A 25,417-nucleotide genomic window follows, 5' to 3' on the forward strand; every position below is an offset into this window, starting at 1 on the left:
ACGAGAAACTAATTACCGGGAGATCAAAAGAAGAAGTAGAAACCATAGCAAAACATTTAGCTTTATGCGGTTCTTTGGCTTATACTAAACATCAAATGGCCGTAGTTAAAATATATTAAGATGTAGTTAAACAAACATCCATCTTTTCCTACCACTAGAGCACATTGTTTAATAATTAACCGTCGCCCATTGGATGTGAACCATTAGATATTTCTAAAGCAAGGAAACCTTAAATGTTTTTATATTTATTTTTGTTTTGCCATTAACAGCAAAGAATCCTTGAAATTTCTTTAACAAAGACAGGAAAAAACATATCACTGCCTATAAAGTTGTTATACCGGTCGCCTGGCCATGACGAGGTTCGATCCTGCGATGAAAGCACCTCAGGTGAATGCTCTACCGACTGAGCTAGATAAATAAACTTCAAAAGCAACCTTCAATATTGTTTTGCTTTGGTCTGTTTTGCCATTAACAGCAAAGGTTCTTTTAAGTGCATTTTCCAAAGACAAGACACCACATACCCCAACCTTTCACTCTGTTACACCAGTCGATCCTACGATGGAAGCACCTCGGGTGAATGTTCTACCGACTAAGTTAGATCCATAAACTTCAAAAGCAATCTTCATTTTTTTTAGCCTTTAACAGCATCTAATATTTCAAATGCATTTTTCAAAGACAGGACAACACATACCACGGCCTTTAAATCGGTTAAATCAGTCGTGTGTCCACCATTGGTGACTGTTCTACCGACTGAGCTAGATTCATAAACTTCAAAGGCAACCTTCAACATTGTGTTTGTTTGTTTGGTTTGGTTTGCTATTAACAGCAAATAATCTTTTAAATGCAGTTTGCAAAAGACTGGACAACACATATCACGGACTTTGTTAAACCAATCGTATGTCTATAATTGGGTTCGATCATACGATGGAAACACCTCAGGCGAATGCTCTACCGCCTAAGCAAGACCCATAAACTTCAAAAGCAACGTTCACCGTTTTGTTTGACTTTGGTTTGTTTAGCCTTTAACAACATCTAATTTTTCAAATGCATTTTCCAAAGACAGGACAACACATACCACGGCCTTTAGATGTTTTATACCAGTCGTGTGTCCATAATTGGTTTCGATCCTACGGTGGAAGCACCTAAGGCGAGTGCTCTATCGACTTAGCTAGATCCATAAACTCCAAAGGCAACTTTCAAAATGCTTTTAATTTGGTTTGTTTTGCAATTAACAGCAAAGTATCTTTCATATGCATTTTTCCAAAGTCAGGACAACACATACCACGGCCTTTAAATATGTTAAGCCAGTCGTGTGTCTACCATGGGGTTCGATCCTACGATGGAAGCACCTCGGGTGACTGTTCTTCCGACTGAGTTAGATCCATAAACTTCAAAGGCAACCTTCAACATATTGTGTGTTTTCTTTTGCCATTAAAAGCAATGGATCTTTCATATGAATTTATCCAAAGACAGGACAACACATACCACGGCCCTTAAATATGTTATACCAGTCGTGTGTCCATCATGAGGTTCGATCCTACGACGGAAGCACCTCAGGCGAGTGCTCTACCGACTGAGTTAGATGTAGATTCATCCCCAAAATGTCTTACTATGCGAATTGTTCGCACATTCATTCTAGAATAATTTCTCGTGCTACAATGCAATTCAGAGTTGCAAGGGATCACCCATAGACGCAGGTTGTGTCTTAACTGTAACATACAAACGGATTAAGCTGGACAGAACACTGGAATGGCCTTGGTGTCTGTTTTTTCTTCTTTACGTACCACTGCTGTTTAAAAATGTATGGGATCCTCGAGAGCATTGAGTAAGTTTTCAATCCAGGGTGAACCCGAATTAAGGGCTGCCGGAGAAACGATAACATGATGGTGGGGTATACATAATGAAGGGAGGGAGAGGGGTGGGGGAATTCAGAAATATTTTTTTGTTTTCTCAAAAGAAAAATCTTCATCGTATTGAAAATCGCATCTCTTTAAGATACAAATTTCAAAGGAAAATTTTAAATGTTCGTGGTTGTATACCAATGAAAGTGCACTAGCCCTTATCTGTATTTAGAAGGACGGCCACTCCCAAGATATATTTGACAAATCTAAATGTACACAAGACACGCCTATATTGTTTTTGTTTGTTTTTCTGGAGTTATTTGTGTGGGTTATTTGTGTGGAGTTGTTGTTTTTGTTTTGTAGTTGGTGTGTCTCTATTTGTTTTTGTTGGGGGTTTTTTTTTTTGGTTTTTTTTTTTTGGGGGGGGGGTGTGTGTTTGGGATGGGGTTTTTGTAGGGGTTTTTCTTAGGGTTTTTTTGGGGGGAGGGGTGTTGTGTGTGTGGGGGGGGGCTGTTGTTTGTTTTACTTTGTTTTGTTTTAATTGATTTATTTTTGTTTTGTTTTGTTTTGTTTTAACTTATTTATTTTTGCTTTGTGTGTGATTTGTTTGGGGGGATATTGTTTTGTGTATGTGTGCGTGTTCATGCACACGAATACTGACCCTATATTTAAATACGTTCTCAATTTGGAAGGACCATACTTATTTGATGTAAACAAACACATAGTGTGTATTTGTTCTAGGTATCATGTGGACGTGTCGGCGCTTGCTGACCACCCTGACGAGGAGGAAGGTGTGGGCGGAAAACTCTCACCAGGGGCCTGGACGTGAGCGATGTCTCAATATCGTCGACCTCGTCGGACTAGGTAAATATATATAAATATATATTGTAGGACGGACTAACATAATAATCAAAATGGTAAACAAAAAGAAGGAAACACAAATAAAAAGAAAAACAAAGGCACAACGCCCCCCCCCCCCAAAAAAAAAAAAAAAAAAACCCACAAAAAAAACAAACAAACAACAACAACAAAAAACACACAAAACAACAACAAAACAAACAAAAAACCCCACAAAACAACCCGAACAAATAACAAATAAAATAAATATAATAGTAATAACAATAACATAATAATAATAATAATGATAATAATAATAATAATAATAATAATAATAATATATAATATATATAATATATAATAATAATAATAATAATAACAGACAAGCGAGCAAAAAAACACAAAAACAAAACAACAACAACAAAACAAAAAAACAAAAACAAAAATAATAAATAAATAAATAAACAACAACAACAACTAAAACGAAAAAAATAACTGAAAGAAAAACACCCTCCCCACAATAAAATCTAACCCCAAACCAACCAAACCTAAGCACACAAAAAACAACTGCAAAATAACACACACAAACCACACAACAAAACAACAAGCAAACAAACAAAACAAAATAATACAAACACAAAATTAAACCTAAAAACCGGAGCATTACTATAACACGACAATTTTCACGGTCTAAATTAACTTATTTTAAACGCACGTCTTTACTTAAAGGGACATTCCTGAGTTTACTTCATTGTAAGATGTTCCCGACTAATCAAATATATGTAAGGTTAAACTTACATATTTAATATATTTTCTTCTTTAGAATATCAGTGTCTGTATATTCTATGTGTTTCTGGTCGTGTTAATATTTGTAAGAAACCCAAACTGGAATTTGTCTTCAATTTAAATCAATTGTAGCTCAGGAATGTCCGTTTAAATATATTTCCTTGTTTAAAATATCAGTGTCTGTATATTCAATGTGTTTCTGGTCGTCTTAATATTTGAAAGTAGCCCAAACTGGATTTTGTCTTCAAATAATTTCGTACGTACGGAAAAACCCAACATAATTTAGGCAATAAAATGAAATTTAACCTAGTACAAATATTAGAACGATCAGAAACACGTTTAATATACAGCCACTAATATTTTATGCAGAAAAATATTTTTTATATGCAATTTCAATCGTCCAAAAGTCACTGTTAGTCGATAACATCTTAAAAATTGCAGAAAGCTCAGGAATATCCCTTTAAATATATTTCCTTGTTTAGAATATCAGTGTCTGTATATTCAATGTGTTTCTGGTCGTCTTAATATTTGTAAGAAGCCCAAACTGGAATTTGTCTTCAAATAATTACTTACGTACGAAAAAAACCAACATATTTTAGGCAATAAAATGAAATTTAACCTAATACAAATATTAGAACGATCAGAAACACGTTTAATATACAGCCGCTAATATTTTATGTAGAAAAATATATTTGATAGTTAATTACAATCGTTAAAAAGTCTCTGTTAGTCGATAAAATCTAAAAAAATTTGCAGCAAACACAGGAATGTCTCTTTAATACGCATCGTTGTAAATCGTATTTTTAAATAAACAGTTTTAAATAGCGACGGCTACATTCTTATGACAATAACAGCCGATGGCAGCTGTTTATTACAGAATCAAAGGGTTTATTAAAGACCATCCGCGATTTTTGCGGCTGACAGAAGTGTGTTTTGTTTAACGACACCACTAGAGCACATTGATTTATTAATCATCGGCTATTGAATGTGAAACATATGGTCATTTTGACACAGTCGTAGAGAGGAAACCCGCTACATTTTTTCCATTAGTAGCAAGGGATATTTTGTATGCACCATCCCACAAACATGATAGCACGGTATTTGATATACCAGTCGTGATGAACTGGCTGGAACGAGAAATAACTCAATGGACCCACTGACGGGGATCGATCCTAGACCGACCGCGATTCAGGCGTGCACTTTACCACCGGGCTACGTCCAGCCCCTCCGGCTGACAGAGTTGTTTTTATATATACAATTACATGGACTGTAATTTCCTATTTAGAATATCAGTGACTTTATACACAAAGAGTCGATGTGCTCTAGTGGTGTCGTTAAACAAAACCAACTTGTTTTTTATATACACAAAGTGTTTCTGATCACCTGATGGAACGTAGCCCAGTGGTGAAGGGCTTGCTTGATTCGTGATAGGTCTGGGATCGATACTCGTCGGAGGCCCATTGGTACGTGCACACAAAAGATCCTTTGGTATTAACGGAAACATATCGCACGTTTCCTCCCTAAAACTATATGTCAACATTACCAAATGGTTGATATCCAACAGTCGATAATTAGTGAATCTATGTGCTCTAGTGGTGTCGCTAAACAAAACACATTTTAACGTCTGTTCGCAACTGTCGAGCCTAGCTTAGAAATCACAAACTTGCACAGGACAGAGTTCAATGGCATATATACAGTTGCGACGGGATGAACTCATGAATTATGATGGAAGGACAGAAGCAATTCACAAATGGGTGAAAGTCGTCCTCAGAATATATCAACTGTTGTAAAAAAAACAAGTGTGGTCTAATACAGAAAGAGACGAGCCCGTGCCTTTAACATTAGACTCAAATCTTTCAAAGGTGTATGGCATTGTCATGACGTTAGTGTCAGACTCTTTCAGAGTCTTCAGTTTGGACGGAAAAGGACTAAAACTCTAACGGAAAAGGACCCAGACAAAACCAACAACAATAACAAAACATGGGCACCTGCTTATAACACTACTCTCAACTCTCTACAATGTGTATGGCGTTACCAAGGCGTTAGAATGAATGAATGAATGAATGAATGAATGAATGAATGAATGAATGAATGAATGAATGAAAGAATGTTTAATGACACTATAGTAATTCCAAGGCGTTAGAGTCTTGAATTTGGATTCTAAACGTTTTATAAGCACCGGGCCAGGAATACTTTACATGGACTTTCCCATATACAGGACAGTCCATTTCACTGCCTTTGATAAACCAGTCGTGGAGCATTTGTCTTGGAAAACATATACGCTTGGTTCATCAGGTTCAATTTGTTGAAACCCCGCTAGGAAACTTCGTCTCTACAGTTCACGCCTTAACGCCATCACTGTTGCGTGCATATGAAAATAGTCGGAATAGAATTCTAGGTAAACACGTACAATGGACGGACGGTAAAATCGCACAGAACACGAGTAATTGGACTGACGCTATTGATTTCGTATTTTCTGGTATACTGTGAGATCCAGCACAATGGAATCCCTGCCCAGAGCGCACTTGTTCGTAACAGATGTTGGTGAAATATGGACAAAGATGTCATGACCATATTTGATCAAGACGTAGTTTGTCATTGTCCGATACACCGATGTTACGTCAAGGCGTGTAGGAAGATGTCGTGACTGTGGCTTAGAGGTTAAAGAGATAATCTAATGAAGAGATCGTGATTTTACTATCTATAGATTAAGCATGCTGTCCCGGAGCGTAACCGGAAGTACTGGCATCCTGGGCTAAACAGAACGACGTAAAGAAAGATGGATGGGTGGGTGGGTGGATGGATGGATAGATGGATGGGTGGGTGGATGAATGGGTGGATGGATGGATGGATGGATGGATGGATGGATGGATGGATGGATAGGTGGATGAATGGGTGGATGGATGGATGGATGGATGGATGGGTGGATGAATGGATGGATGGATTGATGGATGGATGGATTGATGGATGGGTGGATTGATGGATGAATGGATTGATGGATGGGTGGATGGATAGATGGATGGATGGATGGATGGATAGTTGGATGGGTGGTTGGGTGGATTGATGGATGGGTGGATGGATTGATGGATGGATTGGTGGACGGATGGATGGGTGGATGGATGGATGGGTGGATGGATGGATGGATGGATTGATGGACGGATGGATGGATGAGTGGATGGATGAATGAGTGGATGGATGGATTGATGGATGGGTGGATTGATGGGTGGATGGATGGCTGGTTGGACGGATGGGTGACGGATGGATGGATGGATGGATGGATGGATGGATGGATGGATGGATGGATGGATGGATGGATGGATGGGTGGATGGGTGGACGGATGGATGGATGGATGGATGGATGGATGTATGGATGAATGGATGTATTGATGGGTGGATGGATGGATGGGTGGATGGGTGGATGGATAGTTAGGTGAATGGATGGAAGAATGGATTGATGGATGGATGGATGGATGGTGAAGATGGATGGATGTTGGGGATGGATGGTCATGATGGGTGGATGGAACGGAGGATGGGTGAATGGATAGTTAGGTGAATGGATGGAAGAATGGATTGATGGATGGATGGATGGATGGGTGGGTGGATGGATGGATGGATGGATGGATTGTTGGATTGATTGATGGGTGTATGGATGGATGGGTGAATGGATGGATAGGTGAATGGATGGAAGGATAGTTGGATGGATGGATGGATTGATGGGTGGATGGATGGATGGATGGGTGAATGGACGGATGGATGAATGGATGAATGGAGGGGTGGGTAGATGAATGGATGGACGGATGGATGGGTGGGTCGATATATGGGTTGGTTAAATATTTTATTACTGTATTATACCAATATTATTTAGACAGTGTTTCCGGTAATCTGACGAAGTAAACTGTAGGCTTCACTGTTCTAAAATTAATAAAGCTTAACCAGTCATCCTAGAGGACATAGGTAAACTGTAGGTTATTGTCTTTATTGTGATAGGTACCAGTATTAATTCTGTATTACAAGGTTACTGAATGAGTAGTTAAGGGTTAATTAAAAATTAACCAGTTAGGAATAGAGTTGTAATTCCTTTATTAATTAAGTTCCCCTGACAGCGTTTCTCAATTATCACACGTGTGTGTGTTGTATCACGGTGAAGTGATTAGAATATTGTGTAAACTAGACACCTAGTGATTAACTAATTAAGTGATTAGTTCTTGGTTGTTTTTATTATTGTTGTTGTTAATTAATTAACTGCGGCAAATATATTTGTCAGCTTACGGTTAATACAGATTCCAAAGTGTATTGTGTTTTGTTGTGTTTTCTAGTGAACTAACGTGCTATATTATAAATACTTTATATAAGATCTAACTCTGACATACGTAGAGCCGAGCCACTCGGGTATCGAACTGCCCGATACAGAGAGATCTAATAGATATACAGTTAGGAGAGATATTTGGATAATCGTGTTTTATTCAGTTACGGGTATTATAGGATCCTCGTGACATGGATGGACGGACGGATGGGTGGATGGATGGATGGATGGATTGATTGATGGATTTAGATTGATGAGTGGATGGGTGGGTTGATGGGTTGATGGAATGATATGTTGATGGATGGATGGATGGATAGTTGGGTGGATGTGTTCATGAACGGGCGGATGGGTTGATGACTGAATGGATATATCGATGGGTCGACGAATGGAATGGTGGAAGAACGGATGGATACATGGAGAGAAGAAGAACTAGACAGAGGATGGAGATAGGGTGTGGGAGGGAGAAGGAGAAAACCAGTACCTATAGCTTCTAATGATGCACGTGATGCCCTGAGTCACCGTACTCACTGGTCGAAGTAAACATGTGTTTTGTTTAACGACACCACTTGAACAGATTGATCAATCAATCGTCGTCTATTTGATGTCAAATATTTGCTAAATTTGATATAGAGTCTTAGAGGAAACCAGTTACATGTCTCCATCAGTGGCACCGGCCTCGATGGCGTCGTGGCAGGCCATCGGTCTACAGGCTGGTAGGTACTGGGTTCGGATCCCAGTCGAGGCATGGGATTTTTAATCGAGATACCGACTCCAAACCCTGAGTAAGTGCTCCGCAAGGCTCAATGGGTAGGTGTAAACCACTTGCACCGACCAGTGATCCATAACTGGTTCAACAAAGGCCATGGTTTGTGCTATCCTGCCTGTGGGAAGCGCAAATAAAAGATCCCTTGCTGCCTGTCGTAAAAAGAGTGGCCTATGTGGCGACAGCGGGTTTCCTCTAAAAACAGTGTCAGAATGACCATATGTTTGACGTCCAATAGCCGATGATAAGATAAAAAATCAATGTGCTCTAGCGGCGTCGTTAAATAAAAGAAACTTTACTTTACCATCAGTGGCAACTACTCTCTTGTATGGACTTTCCCACAGACACGGCAGCACATAATACGGTCATTGAGGTTGGAGCATGGGAAACGAAACAATCAGAGAATGGAAGACAATATGGATAATTTATTCTAAATATTTAAATAATACACTTTAATCATAATAATAAACTTTAAAAAAAATATACCTTTAACGGGGCTTTGCGGAACAATGGTATTTTTATCAACTATTCATAGCCGGTGCAGTCATGTACATACTGACGCCATATATCCGTAAATAAAATGTGTTGAGTGCGTCGTTAAATAAAACATTTCCTTCCTTCATGTACATAAGAAAGGAAGGAAGTGTTTTATTTAACGACGCACTCAGCACATTTTATTTACAGTTATATGACGTCGGACACATGGTTGAGGAACAGACAGATATGAGAGAGGAAACCCGCTGTCTCCACTTCATGGGCTACTCTTTTCGATTAGCAGCAACGGATCTTTTATATGCACTATCCCACATACAGGATAGTACATACTATGGCCTTTGTTACACCATTTGTGGAGCACTGGCTGGGACGAGAAATAGCCCAATGGGGCCACCGACGGGGATCGATCCTAAACCGACCGCGTATCAAGCGATCGCTTTACCACTGGGCTATGCCCCGCCCTAATCATGTAGATATGCACTGTAAAATACCAATGTGAACTTCTTCTTCTTCTTTCTTCTTCTTCTTCTTTCTTCTTCTTCTTCTTCTTCTTTCTTCGTCTTCTTCTTCTTCTTTCTTCGTCTTCTTCTTCTTCTTTCTTCGTCTTCTTCTTCTTCTTTTTCTTCTTCTTCTTCTTCTTTTTCGTCGTACGCTCAGACAGGGACCCCAGTGGCTCGACCAAAAGCTGCTGTATTCCGTAGGTTCTCCAAGGGGCCAAAGGGTTTCTCCTTAAGGGGTTCCTCTGAAGGCCAGACTCCAATGTGAACAAATGAGCTAATACATTTTGAATGACCTATTGTCTTTCCCAGCCTCCATGAACAATGTTGTTTGTTTTGTTTTGTTTTGTTGTTGTTTTTTTTTTTTTTTTTTTTTTTTAGGGGGGGGGGGGGGGGGTTTTTTGTTTGTTTGTTGTTGTTTTGTTGTTGTTGTTGTTGCTGTTGTTGTTGTTTAATAATTCTTGTTTGATTTGACATAAGAAGAAAATTAAAACTGTTTTGGAAATAAATAAAACAAACCCAAAAACTAAACGATTTTTGTGTACAGTTTAGAAAAGAATCGACTCAGTAAGGAAACGACGTCCGCTGTGGGAAGACATATAGATTACAGGCTACATCTAAAATATATTAAATAACGTCGTGTTATTGAACAAAAACACAATGTGGATTGTTTATTGTAAATATTTAGAATAATACACTTTAGTAAAAAAAAAAAATATATATATTTCTTGCTTTCGTTTTATTTTTTTATTTTTTAAATTTTTTATTGAGATTACACTTTAAAGGGGTTTTGCGGTACAATGACTGTCTTATCAACAATTCATAGCCGGCGGATACACTATGTATATAGGCATGTTAAAATACCAACGTGAACAGAATCCCACAGGCCAGTGTCTGTATTTACAAATCAAAGCAGCGTAATTATTGCTTTGCGGCATGTGTGCTATTTTAATCATGTATTCTGCTACATAGTTTTTTAACCAATATGCAATCGTCGCTTAGCAACATGACGTCAATTTGAATGACACACAAGTGTTGCTTATGACTCATATATATATATATATATATATATATATATATATATATATATATATATATATATATATATTATACATTCCAGTTGCAGTTTTGTTTTTAAGAAGTCGACATGTCAAAAGTTTATTTATAGTAAACTGTGAAGGACACATCCGTTAATTAACAGTACAGACGCTAAAACAAGAAGAAAAACAAACAAATGTTTTAAAGACTATACATGTATGTCGCAACCTGTAATCAGCGGCCACCTGTCTAACGCGGCCACTTTTATCTACTCCCTTGTGTGACCGCTAAAGACAGGTTTGACTGTACACACACACACACACACACACCACACACACATATATATATATATATATATAATATATATATATATATATATATATATATATATATATATATATATATATATATATATATATATATATATATAAACATACATTTATAGCCAGAAGTGTTAGTATTAGTTTTAGTTTTAGTAGTAGTACTTGCAGCAGCAGCGGCAGCTACATCATCATCATGTATATATATATAGACAGATAGATAGATAGATAGATAGATAGATAAGATAGATAGATAGATAGATAGCCTTGTAAAGTTTCTTTGGGACGTCGGTATATATGCAAAACTGGCGATACATAGTGTATTTACTTTATTCCAGGCTTGGGAGGAAGCACTGGACTCGGGGTCTACGTTCTGTCGGCCTATATTGCGCACGTGGAAGCAGGTCCGGCGGCCATTTTGTCTATAATCCTTGCCGGAATTACCGCTCTACTTTCAGGTAAGGGTCTCGTATACCAGTTTTATATCAGTGGCGTAGTGGTTAAACCATCGGACTAAAGACTGGTTCGCGCCCTTATATGGGCTAGAACCAAGAGCGAGAAGGCGTAAGGCCACTAGACCAACTTCTCTCCCACAGACCAACACCAAAGTGTTTAACGTGCACATTCAGAACAAGCTGTTGTAGCGCACGCCTGTCCTGGACACAAGTGCCGGCCTCGGCCGACTCCTCCGTCCAGGACAGGAAAGGTGTGGGGTGGGTATGAGGGGCGGGGGGGGGGGGGGGGGGGGGCGCCTTTACTGGCAGGTGCAAGGGAGCACCAGCAGTCCGGCCGTAGCCGGTATCAGGCGGAAGGTGGTATGGTGCTATGGAATTTTAAGAAAGGGAGCACATTTTTCTTGAAGGAATTTAGGCGCAATTTTGAACGGTCGACCTAAATGGAAAGGTACTTCTCTCTCATTAGCAACTACGTAGATTAACAGGTCCGGCGGCCAGTCTATCGTCCTTGCCGGAATTACTGCACTACTTTCAGGTAAGGATATCGCATCCCAGTTTTATCATTGGCGTGGTTTAAAGTTTTTTTTCTTGTTTTGTTTAACGACACCATCAAAGTACACTGATTCATTAACCATCGGCTATTTGGTAATTCTGTCATAAAGCTTGGAAAGGACACCAGCTACATTTTCCCCATTAGTTGCAAAGGATATTTTGTATGCACTATCCCAAAGACAGGATAGCACATACCACGGCCTTGGATATACCCGTCGGCTGCGCATCAGGTGAGAGATTTATCATGTACACAACTAACTACTGACCCCTGTCCTAGACATACAGCCATATAGCTGCTGCAGTGTGTGTGTGCCCAGGAAAGCGTGCTTGGTCCTTAATGAGATTTAAGAATTAAATTGAAATGAATAAAGTTTGTTTTTGTTTAACGACACCATTAGAGTACATTGATTTTTTTTGTATTAATCATCGGCTATTGGACGTCAAACATATAATCATTTTGACACAGTCACAGAGAGGACACCCGCTACATTTCCCCATTAGTAGCAAGGGATTTTTTTATACCCACCCACAGACAGGATAGCTTATGACAGGATAGGTCTTTGATATACCAGTCATGGTGCGCTGGATGGAACGAGAAATAGTCGAATGGGACCACGAACGGGGATCGATCCCAAACCGCCCGCACATCAAGCGAGCGCCGTAACAGTGGGCTACGTCCCGCCCCTTGAAATGATTAAATCAAAACGCCATAGATGCCCTATCCGACACCATCATAATTTGCTCACTTATTTACATTCGTCGCTACAAAAAAAACCCCAAAAAACCCCCAAAACCCCCCAAAAAACCTTGTAATTGGAAGTCGATAAAAACTAATTCCTTGCTTCTTTCTCGAGGTCTGGGGCGGGACGTAGCCCAGTGGTAAAGCGCTCGCTCGATGCGGAGTCGGTTTGGGATCGATCCCCGCCAGTGGGCCCAGTGGGCTATTTCTCGCTCCAGCCAGTGCACCACGACTGGTACACCAAAGGCCGTGGTATGTGGTATCCTGTCTATGGGATGGTGCATATAAAAGATCACTTGCTGCTAATCGAAAAGAGTAGCCCATGAAGTGGCGACAGCGGGTTTCCTCTTTCAATATCTGTGTGGTCCTTAACCATATGTCCGACGCCATATAACCGTAAATAAAATGTGTTGAGTGCGTCGTTAAATAAAACATTTCCTTCCTTCTTCTTCCCATATATGACTTATCCGACACCGTCACAATTTGTTCACTTATATACATTTGTCGCTGACAAAAAACAATAACATTGTAATTGGAAGTCGTTAAAACTAATTCCTTGCTTCTGTCTAGTGAGAGGATTGTTATTACGGTACATTTGAAAACCGTATAGAGTCGTTGATGAAACACTGCACTGGGGTACCGGTTTACAAATTTTGTTTTCGTTCTTGTCTACCTAAGGAAAATATTCTCTGATTTCGTTGTTCAAATTGCTTTGCTTTCCTGAAAACCCAAGCACGAAATCACGTGTTTTGAAGTCGTGTTCGTTCAGGAGAAGTTTATTAAGTTGCACGATTTTCAGGCGGCAACTAACCTAGAATGGGTTTAAATCATTTGACTGTTAAAGACTTTGGACACCCAAATGAAGAAAGTTAATTTGTCAAATTAATTGAATTTGATGATTAATTCGTAGATATTTCAGTTGCTCTCTTTCCTTTACTTCTTTTCATCGACGCCTTCATCATCATCATCATCATCATCATCATCATCACCATCATCATCATCATCATCATCGTCGTCGTCATCACAATCATTATCATCATCATCATCATCATCGCCATCATCATCAGCAGCATCATCATCATCAGCATCATCATCATCACCATCATCACAATCACCACAATCATCATCACCATCATCAGCAGCATCAACATCATCAGCAGCAGCAGCATCAAATTATCATCATCTTCATCATGTATTTCATCAATATATTTTCATGATATTAGGGGCGGGACGTAGCCCAGTGGTAAAGCGTTCGCTTGATTCGCGGTCGATCTAGGATCTAGGATCCCCGTCCACTGGGTTATTTCTCGTTTCAGCCAGTGCACCACGACTGCTATATCAAAGGCCGCGGCATGTGCTACTCTGTCTGTGAGATGGTGCATATAAAAGATCCATTGCTACTAATGGAAAAATGCAGCGGGCTTCCTCTCTATGACTGAGTCAAAATGACCATATGTTTGCCATCCAAACGCTGATGATTAATACATTAATATGCTCTGGTGGTGTAGTTATTATTGTTATTATTATCAGTACTACTACTATTATTATTATTGTCATTAATGTTACTAGCTATGTTATTATTATTATTATTATTATTATTATTGTTGTTGTTGTTGATATTATTATTAGTGTTGTTATTATTATTATTATTAGTAGTGTTATTGTGTTATTATTATTATTAATAATATTATTATTATTATTAGTATTATTATTAGTATTATTATTAGTATTATTGAGGTTGTTGTTGTTACTATTATTATTATTATTATTATTATTATAGGTTTCTGCCATGCGGAGATGTCGGGCAGACTTCCGGTCAGCGGAAATAGCTACATGTTCAGCTACTCCGTAGTGGGAGAGTTATGTGCCTTTGTCACTGGGTGGAGCTTACTTCTCGAGCACGTGCTTGGCGCCGTGGTAGCAGCGAAGGGGTGGAGCCACTATCTCGACTATATGCTCAACAATACAGTATCAAGGTATCGATATGAACCAAGTTAGGAACTGGGATAGGTTGCCCCGGTTGCATCCCTTCCCTCCCCTCATCACCTGAGTGGACCCGCCCCCGTGCGCTGAGAATAAATACATATCTATGTAATCTAGTTGAGTATGAAGATCACGTTTTTATTTTGATCTTATGAGCTATTATTGGGGTTTGTTGGAAAACACTTTTAGAATTGGTTTCGAATCTTTATTTGGTTATCCAAGCTTCAATTTTGTATTTGGACACCCACACAAAATGATACAATTTACCTTTAACCTTTTCGGCTTGTCCATCTAACTTATTTACAACTATTGTTTGCTCTCTCTCTCTCTCTCTCTCTCTCTCTCTCTCTCTCTCTCTCTCTCTCTCTCTCTCTCTCTCTCTCTCTCTCTCTCTTCCGCTCTTCTCTTCTCTCTCTCTCTCTCTCTCTCTCTCTTCTCTCTCTCTCTCTCTCTCTCTCTCTCTCTCTCTCTCTCTCTCTCTTCTCTTCTCTCTCTCTCTCTTCTTCTCTTCTCTCTCTCTCTCTCTCTCTCTCTCTCTCTCTCTCTCTCTCTCTCTCTCTCTCCTTCTCTCTCTCTTCTGTGTGTGTGTATGTGTGTGTTTTTTTGTTTTTTGTTTTTTGTTTATTTGATTTTTCCCATTTATTTTGTTATATATGCATATACATGTATATACATTTTATTATTTATCAATTAGCCAGTACTAAACAAAACTTAAAGCCATAGATCGAAATCACCCCCCCCCCCCCCTTCCTCTCATAGATAGAACTCTGTGGCGAAGTCAGAAGTTGTGCCCACGACCGGCGTGCTTGAACAGTTCTCTGATGGAAGCATGCCGAAAGTTACCCACATCCATTCGATATGAACATGGTAAAATGATTTATAAGGGATAGTGCAATTTCACGGATAGTTTTCACTTCATTCCGGCTTATTTCCGTGCTTATAATTAAGGTTCAAGTACGCAGTCTTGGGCACATACCTCAGCTATCTGTCCAAGACAGTGAGTTAGTTGTTAGTGGTTAGTGAGATAGAAGAGGGTGTAGCGACCCACTGAGTCGTTAAAACTCGCACTGGGTGGGAGCCGGTACCGGGCTGCGAATCCTGTACCTACCAGCCTTATGTCCGGTGTCTTAACCACGGACAAGTAAGGCCCAAAACACACCAATGCAGGGTCTGGGTCTGGCAAGAGCGGCAGAGATACAATATATATGGGCCCAATTTCAAGAAAACATCGTAAATCTTCGAACAAACTACTAGTTTTATTGTTATTAAAAATACAATAAATATGATTTGAAGTACACATGCTTCATTTTCTTTTGCCCCTAAAATGATCCATCTTCCGTGATGATGTAATGTTTTGTTTGCATGAAATGGATGCCAAGTTCATACGAAGTTCATTTTATTTACCAAAGCAAGTTGCTTACGGGCATGTGCACTCGATTTACCTTACAATGGCGACGCGCAATTCAATACAAAGTATGATAATAATAAATGTATGACAGTACGTGTATATGTTAGAAGAACATACATAGGATAGACACACTTGTTTGTAGGACACTTTAAGAATAGAGACAGATAGTTTTAGTTATTGCGTTAATAATGTTAAGGGTGGAGACAGATTATAAAATCGCCAGTTTTCTACGATTAGTAGCGTCAGCAATAACTCGTCCTAGATTACGAAGCTGTTAACATTTTGAATACTAAGTAACTGAATTAATTTGAATTAATTTGAATGCAGACAGTTTCTTCCAATAATACGTTTTGATATATTTAACCCGCAAATCAATACAAAATAAAGCGAAATTCATCTTCAATCGGGTTACCGTTACAAAGACTGCAGGAAGGAAGGAAATATTTAATTTAACGACGCACTCAACACATTTTATTTACTGTTATATTGCGTCAGACATATGGTTAAGGACCACACAGATATTGAGAGAGGAAACCCGATGTCGCCACTTCTTTGAGTGGCTACTCCTTTCGATTATCAGCAAGGGATCTTTTATATACACCATCCCACAGGCAGGGTAGTATATACCAAGGCCTTTTATATACCAGTCGTGGTGCACTGGCTGCAACGAGAAATAAAAACTAAAGTTTGTTTTAGTTAACGACGCCACTAGAGCACATTGATTTTTTATCTTATCTTATTGGACGTCAAACATATGGTTATTCTGACACTGTTTTTTTTTAGAGAAAACCCACTCTTTTCTTTTATGACAGGCAGCAAGGTATCTTTTATTTGCGCTTCCCACAGGCAGGATAGCACAAACCATGGCCTTTATTGAACCAGTTATGGATCACTGGTCGGTGCACTCACTCTGGGTTTGAAGTTGGTATCTGGATTAAAAATCCCATGCCTCGACTGGTATCCGAACCCAGTACCTACCAACCTGTAGACCGATGGCCTAACCACGACGCCACCAAGGCCAGTTAAGGAACGAGAAATAATATAAAGACTACAGGTTGTCTGGTCACGTTGTGATGCCAAATACGTGTAAAGTATGACATGTTTAATATATTATAATCGTAGACGTAAGCATACGTCTGGGTTTGTGATATATTTGGATACATTTTCTTTATGAACACCAACAACACTTAGGAGAATTGCACACTGAATAATATATACCTTTCATGTTGTTTATTACGACAGAACAATTAAGTTTCGAACATTATGCAGCTGCCAGTCTGGCACTGTGGACATTTAACACATGTTGTATGTCGTCTGCTGTGAGATCAACCAAACTATGACCCGTTAAATATCTGGGTCCCGTTCCACAAAACAATCTTAGCCCTAAGATTAGCTTAAGCGCATAGCTAACCTATGCACTTAAGTTGATCTTAGGGCTAAGATCGTTTCGTGGAACGGGACTCTGTACCACAACCTCTACCTCAAAGTATTAAGTGAAGAAAATGGTACCTTTCATGCTCATTTGCGGTATAACCAGATGTTGTTACAACACCCCTAGTTTCGCACAAAATTTGACTACTTCTTTTTCACAGGTACCCCATACATGTCTTAAGCACAAGGTTAACTTGGCACAGTCGTACTAGATGAAATAAAAGGGCATTCATTTTTTGTCCAGATGAAACTACTTTTTTTTTTTACAACCAACACACTCACATTTATCACCAATCACAGGACTTGTGTTAACTTCTGTATCAAAAGTTCGGTGCACCTTGAACTTTGACCCAGCCGGAAGTTATTTGGTTTAGTACTACCATTAGGCATCAGAACCAATCAAGCCCTCTAAAACATGCCACCGGACGACCAGAAACACTTTGAATAGGTAAACAAAGATAATTGAAGCAAATTAAATAATTGTGTAAGTCAACTGTTTTAGCTCGCGCCAGCCACATTCCATTCAGTGCGGTTCATTTTCGACAGGTACCATATCCGCCATACCCAAACTGAGACCCACTTCCGGTGTGTTTTGCGTACAAGAATTCGTATAAAATATTTCCTTTAAGCATAAATAGAAACCTCTCATTCGATTTAGAACTGGTAAATGGCTATATTTACACGTAGAGGACAGACAGACGGACATTTGTCCACTACCTACCTGCGCATACAAACACGAAAATAATATATATTTAGATCACACGTGACTGACTGTCTAGAAGGGGCTGAATTTAGCCCAGTCTCTTGAGTGCTCGCTTGACGTGCCTACGTCGCAGGGACAAACCACCTCGGTGGATTCATTCGACTGATTGGGATTTTTCTTTGTTAATAAGGTTCGACCTTACACGTATTCCGGGGTCTACACAAATATTAAATATGATTAGGACATTTGATAATAATACCAGTCCAGGGCGCGACGTAGCCAAGTAGTAAAACGTTCGCTTGATGCGCGGTCGGTCGATCTACGTCGGTGAGCCCATTGGGTTATTTCTCGTTCTAGCCAGTGTACCACGATTGGTATATCAAAAGCCGTGGTATGTGCTTTCATGTATGCGACAAAGTGCATATAAAAGATCCCTTGCTGCATTAGGAAAAATGTAGCGGGTATCCTCTGATGAGTGCATGTACGTTAGAATGAGCAAATATTTGACATCCAATAGCCGATGATTAATTAATGTGCTCTAGTGGTGTTGTTATACAAAACAAACTTTGACTGTCTAGCATTAGAAAACCCAATGCTACCGTGTCATGGATTATTTTGATTCCCCAGCCCCCACCCCCACCCCATGTTATGTGGCTATATTTATCTTGATGTAGGTAGTTGGTTTAGATTGTCCTTTTTGGCCCAGCAAGATATCAAAGGGGCTGGACGTAAATCACTTGCTTGGGGTGCGATGGGTGGCAAAGTCGATCGCCATCCAACGACTCGCAAAAAAACACAAAAAAACGTTTGCTTTTTTTGACAACACCACTAAAGCACATTGGTTTAATAGTCATCGGCTATTGGGTGTCAAAGATTTGGTAATTCTGACACGTATTCATCCGAGGAAACATTTGGTAATTTTAACATATAGGAAACCCGTTTTGCATTAGTAGCATGGGATCTTTTATCTGCACCACGCCACGGTCTTTGATATACCAGTCGTGGTGCACTGGCTAGAACGAGAAATAGCCCGATCGGCTCAGCGACGGGGGTCGATCCTAGATCAAGCGAACGTTTTTTACAACTGTGATACGTCCCGACCTGTTAATTTAATAATATGTTGGAAATCGAACAATCGTAGTCATCATTTCATCATTTGAAGGTTGTTGCGTAAGCCCCCTATTTCTATTTCGCGCCACTTCGGCTAGAGCTTTCCGACTTCGGCTATGCATTTTGTAGAGTGTTTCTCTCAGAGCCTTTGGCTCTTAGAGCCATCCTGCAAGACAGCATTGGTTTGATTTCGCAGTCCCTTTTCTTACAATGGCTGTTTTACAGGACTGATGAATCCATTCTATCCAGTGGGTTGGTTTGATTTTGGAGTGTCCGTCTCCTAGATGTCTTGCTTTCCAAGGCTCACGAATGGCATCTGTCCGGATTTTATTTCAGAATTTTCCATCTCTTAGACAGATTGTCTTTCATGCCTAACGTACTCTGTCCGTCCGTGCTATTTGTCCATAGCTGGAGGTGGATTAGTGAGTCTCTGGGCGTGTCCATACGTCGATGGGCCATGCACACTGTACCTCTGAGGCTCTAGCTGCACCGAGATCCACCTCAGTCTAGCCCGAGTCCGTAAGGGCCCTGTTACCGTGGTGTGCCAAGCTATGTTACCGTGGGGCACTGAGAGAGTCTTGCCTGCAGAGAGATTATGTACCGGGAGAGTAGGACTTATCTTTTTCTGCCTATCTTTTTGTCGTTAAGACTATCCAGCGGCTGCAGGTGAAAGTGAGAAGGTCAAGCCAACTAGAAAGAAAGAAATGTTTTATTTAACGACGCACTCAACACATTTTATTTACGGTTATATGGCGTCAGACATATGGTTAAGGACCACACACATTTTGAGAGGAAACCCGCTGTCGCCACTACATGGGCTACTCTACTTTTATTTGCGCTTCCCACAGGCAGGATAGCACAAATCATGACCTTTGTTGAACCAGTTATGGATCACTGGTCGGTGCAAGTGGTTTACACCTACCCATTGAGCCTTGTGGAGCACTCACTCAGGGTTTGGAGTCGGTATCTGGATTAAAAATCCCATGCCTCGACTGGGATCTGAACCCAGTACCTACCAGTATGTAAACCGATGGCCTAACCTCGACGCCACCGAGACCGGTGTCAAGGCAACTACTTCACTACAGCACAAGACGCATCACACAGGCATGTGGTTATCATACCACCACACCACACAATCACAGTTTGGAATGCGTTCAGATGTCGATCGCCTTCGGTGGACCCTGTGGGCTATAGTTCGTTCCATCTAGAGCACCACGACTGGTATATCAAAGGTCGTGGTATGTGCTACCTAGTCTGTGGGATGGGGTATATAATATATCCCTTACTAATGAATAATATAGCGGGTTTCTTCTCTAAGACTATATGTCAGAATTACCAAACGTTTGACATCCAATAGCCGATGATTAATAAGTCAAAGTACTCTAGTGGTGTCGTTAAACAAAACAATTTTTTGAGGGTCCTGAAACATAAGAGTGTGATACGTACACTATATATGTTATTTACAGTCCTCTACACTCAAGCACGCTGTCCTGGGCACACACCTGGGATGTCTGTCCAGGACAGTGGGTTAGTTGTTAGTGATTAGTGGTTAGTGGTTTGTGGTTTGTTGTTAGTGGTTAGTGGTTAGTTGTTAGTGGTTAGTTGTTAGTTGTTAGTGGTTAGTTGTTAGTGATTAGTGGTTAGTGGTTTGTGGTTTGTTGTTAGTTGTTAGTGGTTAGTTGTTAGTGGTTACTTGTTAGTTGTTAGTGGTTAGTTGTTAGTGGTTAGTTGTTAGTGGTTAGTTGTTAGTTGTTAGTTGTTAGTGATTAGCGGTTAGTGAGAAAGAAGAGGGTTTAGTGGCCTTACACCTACCCATTGAGTCGTTAAAACTTCCTCTGGGTGGGGTCCGATACCGGGCTGCGAACCCAGTACCTACCAGCCTTATGTCCGATCCGATGGCTTAACCACGACACCACAGAAGAAGTTTGTTTTGTTTAACGACACCACTAGAGCACATTGATTTATTAATCATCGGCTATTGGATATCAAACATATGGTAATTTTGACAGTCATAGAGAGGAAACACGCTACATTTTCTCCATTAGTAGCAAGGGATCTTTTATGTGCACTATCCCACAGACAGGATAGCACATATCACGACCGTTGATATACCAGTCGTGGTGCACTGGATGAAACGAGAAATAACCCAAAGGTGCCCACCGACGGGGATCGATCCCATACCGACCGCGCATCAAGCGAGCGCTTTACGTCCCGTCCCTGTAACGACTCCACCGACGCCGATTACTACTTTCAAAGATCGCCGTCTATATATTCAGATTTCACTAGAGCCTCGCATCGGTGTTATTGAATATTTTATTCCGCTGAGAGTTATGGTTTTGATGCGTTCCGCCTCGTCAAACGTTATCTTGGTTCACACAGAGGTTACCGCCAGTCCGATCACATCAAACTGACGGCGTCATTTCTGCTACGCTGCAGCTCTTAACCATCTCTTCAAGGCTGGGAGGGGTAGGAAGGGTTGGAGGGCAATTTACCCCCAGTCGGCGGAGGGCTCGCCTGAGATGCTTTGATCGTAAGATCAAACCCCCTCTATGGACCCATTTTCTCACTGGGTTTCTTTTTTTATTATTATTTTTTATTGTTTTGTTTTGTGATTTTGTGTTTGTTGGTTTGTTTTTTGTGTGTGTGTGTTTTTGTGAGGTGTTTCTATCTATTTAGTCCTATACAGATATTGTTTTACTAATTTGTTTTCCCCGGTCCCATTCAGTGTTCCACGGTTGGTATACCAAAGGATATGGTGTGTGCTGTCTTAATTAGGAAAATACATATAAACAATGTTGTTTTGCTAATTTGCTCCCCCCCCCCCCTCCCAAGTCCGATCCAGTGTTCCACAGTTGGTATACCAAAGGATATGGTATGTGCTGTCGTGTCTGTGGAAAAGTGCATATAAAAGATGTCTTGCTGTTTTGGGTTTTTGTTGTTTTTTTGGGTGTTTTTTTTTTTGGGGGGGGGGGGGGGGGGGGGGGGGCTTGTGTTTTTTTGTCTTGCTGTTAATTTGTTTCTTTCCAGTCCCATCCAAGGCCCCACGATTGGTATATCAAAGTTTGTTGCATGTCTTGTTTGAGGTAGAGTGCATATAAAAGATGTCGTCTGCTAATTTGTATTTGTCCAGTCCCATTCAGTGTGGTATGTGCTGTCTTGCCTGTGGGAGAGTGTATATAAAACATGTACTGCTAATGGAAACATGGAGCTGGGTTCCCTAAATACGTTACATGACTTAGCCGTCGAACAGGCGTTGTGAGTTTTCAGCGGGAAGAACGAGTTAAGTGTCTTACATTAGCGACCTCATGCAAAACATCAAATGACGTGCCACGGGGAAATGGCGTTTACCAATTGTGGGTCGAGGGGGTGAGGGGTGGGATCTATCTCAGTTCGTAGAGCGCTCGCCTGAGGTGTTTTCGTTGTAGGAACGAACATCCTTAGTGGACCCATCATCTGATTGTTTTTCCCGTTCCAACCAGTGCACCACGACTGGTATGTCAAAGGCTGCAGTATATGCTATTCTGTCTTTGTGATGGTGCATATAAAATATCCCTTGCTGCTAATGGAAAAATGTAACGGGTTTTCTCTGAAGACTACGAGTCAAAATTACCAAATCTTTGACATCCAATAGTCGAGGGCGCAACGTAGCCCAGTGGCAGAGGGCTCGCTTGACGCGCGGTCGGTCTAGGATTGATCCCCGTCGGTGGTCCCATCTGGCTATTTCTCGTTCCAGCCAGTGCATCACGACTCGTATATCAAAGGTATGTGGTATGTGCTATCATGTTTGTGGAATGGAGCATATAAGACATATGTTGGTGCTAATAGAAAAAATATATAGCAGGTTTCTCTAAGACTATGTCAGAATTACCAAATGTTTGACATTCAAATAGCAGATGATTACTAAATCAATGTGCTCTAGTGGGGTCGTTAAAACAAAACAAACAAACCATTTTAATCTAGTACCCCACGACTAGCATATCCAGAGCTGTTTTTCCTAAACAAACCAGCTTGTTATCTTTTTAACACCTCAGTGGACTTAGCGATCGAACAGGCGGTATGGGTTTGAACAGAAATACCGTGTTAATTGTCTTAAATTAGCGACCGCATGCAAAACATATTAAATGACGTGCCATGGGGGAATGACGTATATCAATGGATAGAGAAAAAAAAAAGATTTATTAATCATCGGCTATTGGATGTCAAACCTTTGGTAATTTTGACAAATAGTCTTAGAGAGGAAACCCGCTAAATTTGGTCCATTAGTAGCAAGGGATCTTTTATGTACACCATCCCACAGACAGGATAGCACATACCACGGCCTCTGATATACCAGTCCTGGTGCACTGGCTGAAACGAGAAATTGCCCAATGGCCCCACCGACTGGGATCGATCCTAGACTGACCGCGCTTCAGGCGAGCGCTTTACCACTGGGCTACGCCCCACCCCTGGGTAGAGAGGGGTAGCATCTAGAATCTTTGATAAAGCACTTGCCTGACGTTCTTTCGTCGTACAATCGAAACTCCGCGGTGGACCCATTCTCTGATTGTTTTTTCCCGTTCCAACCAGTGCACGACGATTTGTATATCAAAAGCCGTAGTATACGCTGCCCTGTTTGTAGGAAAGTGCATATACAAGATCCCCTGTAGCTAATGGAAAAATGTAGTTGGTTTCCTCTGATGATTACGAGTCAAAATTACCAAATGTTTGACATCCAATAGCCGATGATTAATAAATCAATGTGCTTCAACATTCTATCAATGGTTTATTCTGAATATATAGTATCATACTAAAAATGTATTCGAGATTGTAACATTAATATTTGATACACTGTGGATGCTGATATAAACGTATAGGATGCTGCCTTACTGGGGAGTCAGAAGGAATTTGGCCTGATCATTTTTCACTTGCCACGTTTCTGCTTAAATACTATATGTAGCATAAACTAATGTTTGGCTCAGACTAGCAACTGTCACGACGGAGTTGACCAACTAGACGGTTGCGTTGTAATTTGCCCCTCCCCGACTTACGACGCGCGCGCTAAGATTAACAACTAAAAGTCGTAGATGTTGTATATGACGAAAATCGAGTTGTAAGAGAGCTCAGCCTAGCAATCGGACAGTTGTAGAACTCGTGGCAGCAGAAAGATGGCCAACTTTATGTTGGCTGTTGGTAGTCTGATCCTAGCATAAAATAACAGTTAGTGTCGTCAGTTACATATATGGTAGCAGTATTTAATCCACTCAAAAACAAATTTAAAAAACGCGAAATCATGCAGCATATTAGAAGGATCTTCGCTAGAAGGGAAACTGTATTTGTAGCGGGGGAGGGGGTGGGGGAGGGGACAGCCCCCGCAAAGTTCAGATCCTCGATTTCAACGCCTACGAGTGTGGAATTTAATTTGGTTGAGAGTTAATGGTGGGTGTGGGAAGACGGATATTAGATATTTCTCTCCACTCACACTATCCATACTATAAGGTTAGTCCTCGTGGCAGCCGCAGGAGTGTTTTCTAATCTTCTATACTGAGTGACAAAACAAACGCTTATTGTTTTTTCATTTTTATGACACTACTAGAGCACATTGATGTGTTAATATTCGGCTACAGGGTGTCAACCATTTGGTAATTTTGACATATAGTTTTAGAGAGGAAACGCGCTACATTCTTCCTAATGTGGGTGTGGCTAATTTATGGCATGTTTCCCATCAGATAACTGTTCAAGCACGCCTGTCTTGGGCACAACATCTGACTTCGCCGGAGTGTTCTGTCCATGACAGGAAGGTTCTTCCTAATGCAGCAAGGGATCTTTTATATGCGCTTTCCCACAGACAGGAAAGCACATACCACGGCCTTTGACCAGTTGTGGTGCATTGGTTGGAATGAGAAAATTTCAAATCAATTGAATGGATTCACCGAATTGGTTCGATCCTGCGATGCAAGCGCCTCAAGCGAGCACTCAACCGATTGAGCTAAATCCCCCCCCCCCCACCCTTGATAAATTAAATTTATGTGGGACTTTGTCTCAAACTGACACTAAATGCAAACACGTGTAATGTAGGAGGGTGAAGGTCGGTGGAGGTTGAGGACCACCCTTGAACAATCCTCCCTGCGGGCGGTACACACTCATTCATTCATTCATTCATTCATTCATTTCATTTAT

The 25,417-nt window shown here is 40.5% G+C and overlaps 1 protein-coding gene across 1 annotated transcript in view; it reads left to right on the top strand.

Moving 5' to 3' along the window:
• Positions 1 to 25,417, top strand: part of LOC121390235 (cationic amino acid transporter 2-like) — a 65,259-nt gene that overhangs the window by 18,025 nt on the left and 21,817 nt on the right. The window contains exons 2-4 of the mRNA XM_041522010.1: positions 2,583 to 2,705; positions 11,219 to 11,338; positions 14,407 to 14,602. Coding sequence (XP_041377944.1) covers positions 2,588 to 2,705; positions 11,219 to 11,338; positions 14,407 to 14,602 — 434 coding nt within the window. The 5' untranslated portion in view covers positions 2,583 to 2,587. The remainder of the gene's footprint in view (positions 1 to 2,582; positions 2,706 to 11,218; positions 11,339 to 14,406; positions 14,603 to 25,417) is intronic.

Source organism: Gigantopelta aegis, chromosome 15 (assembly GCF_016097555.1).
Source record: "Gigantopelta aegis isolate Gae_Host chromosome 15, Gae_host_genome, whole genome shotgun sequence".
Classification (NCBI taxonomy): domain Eukaryota; kingdom Metazoa; phylum Mollusca; class Gastropoda; order Neomphalida; family Peltospiridae; genus Gigantopelta; species Gigantopelta aegis.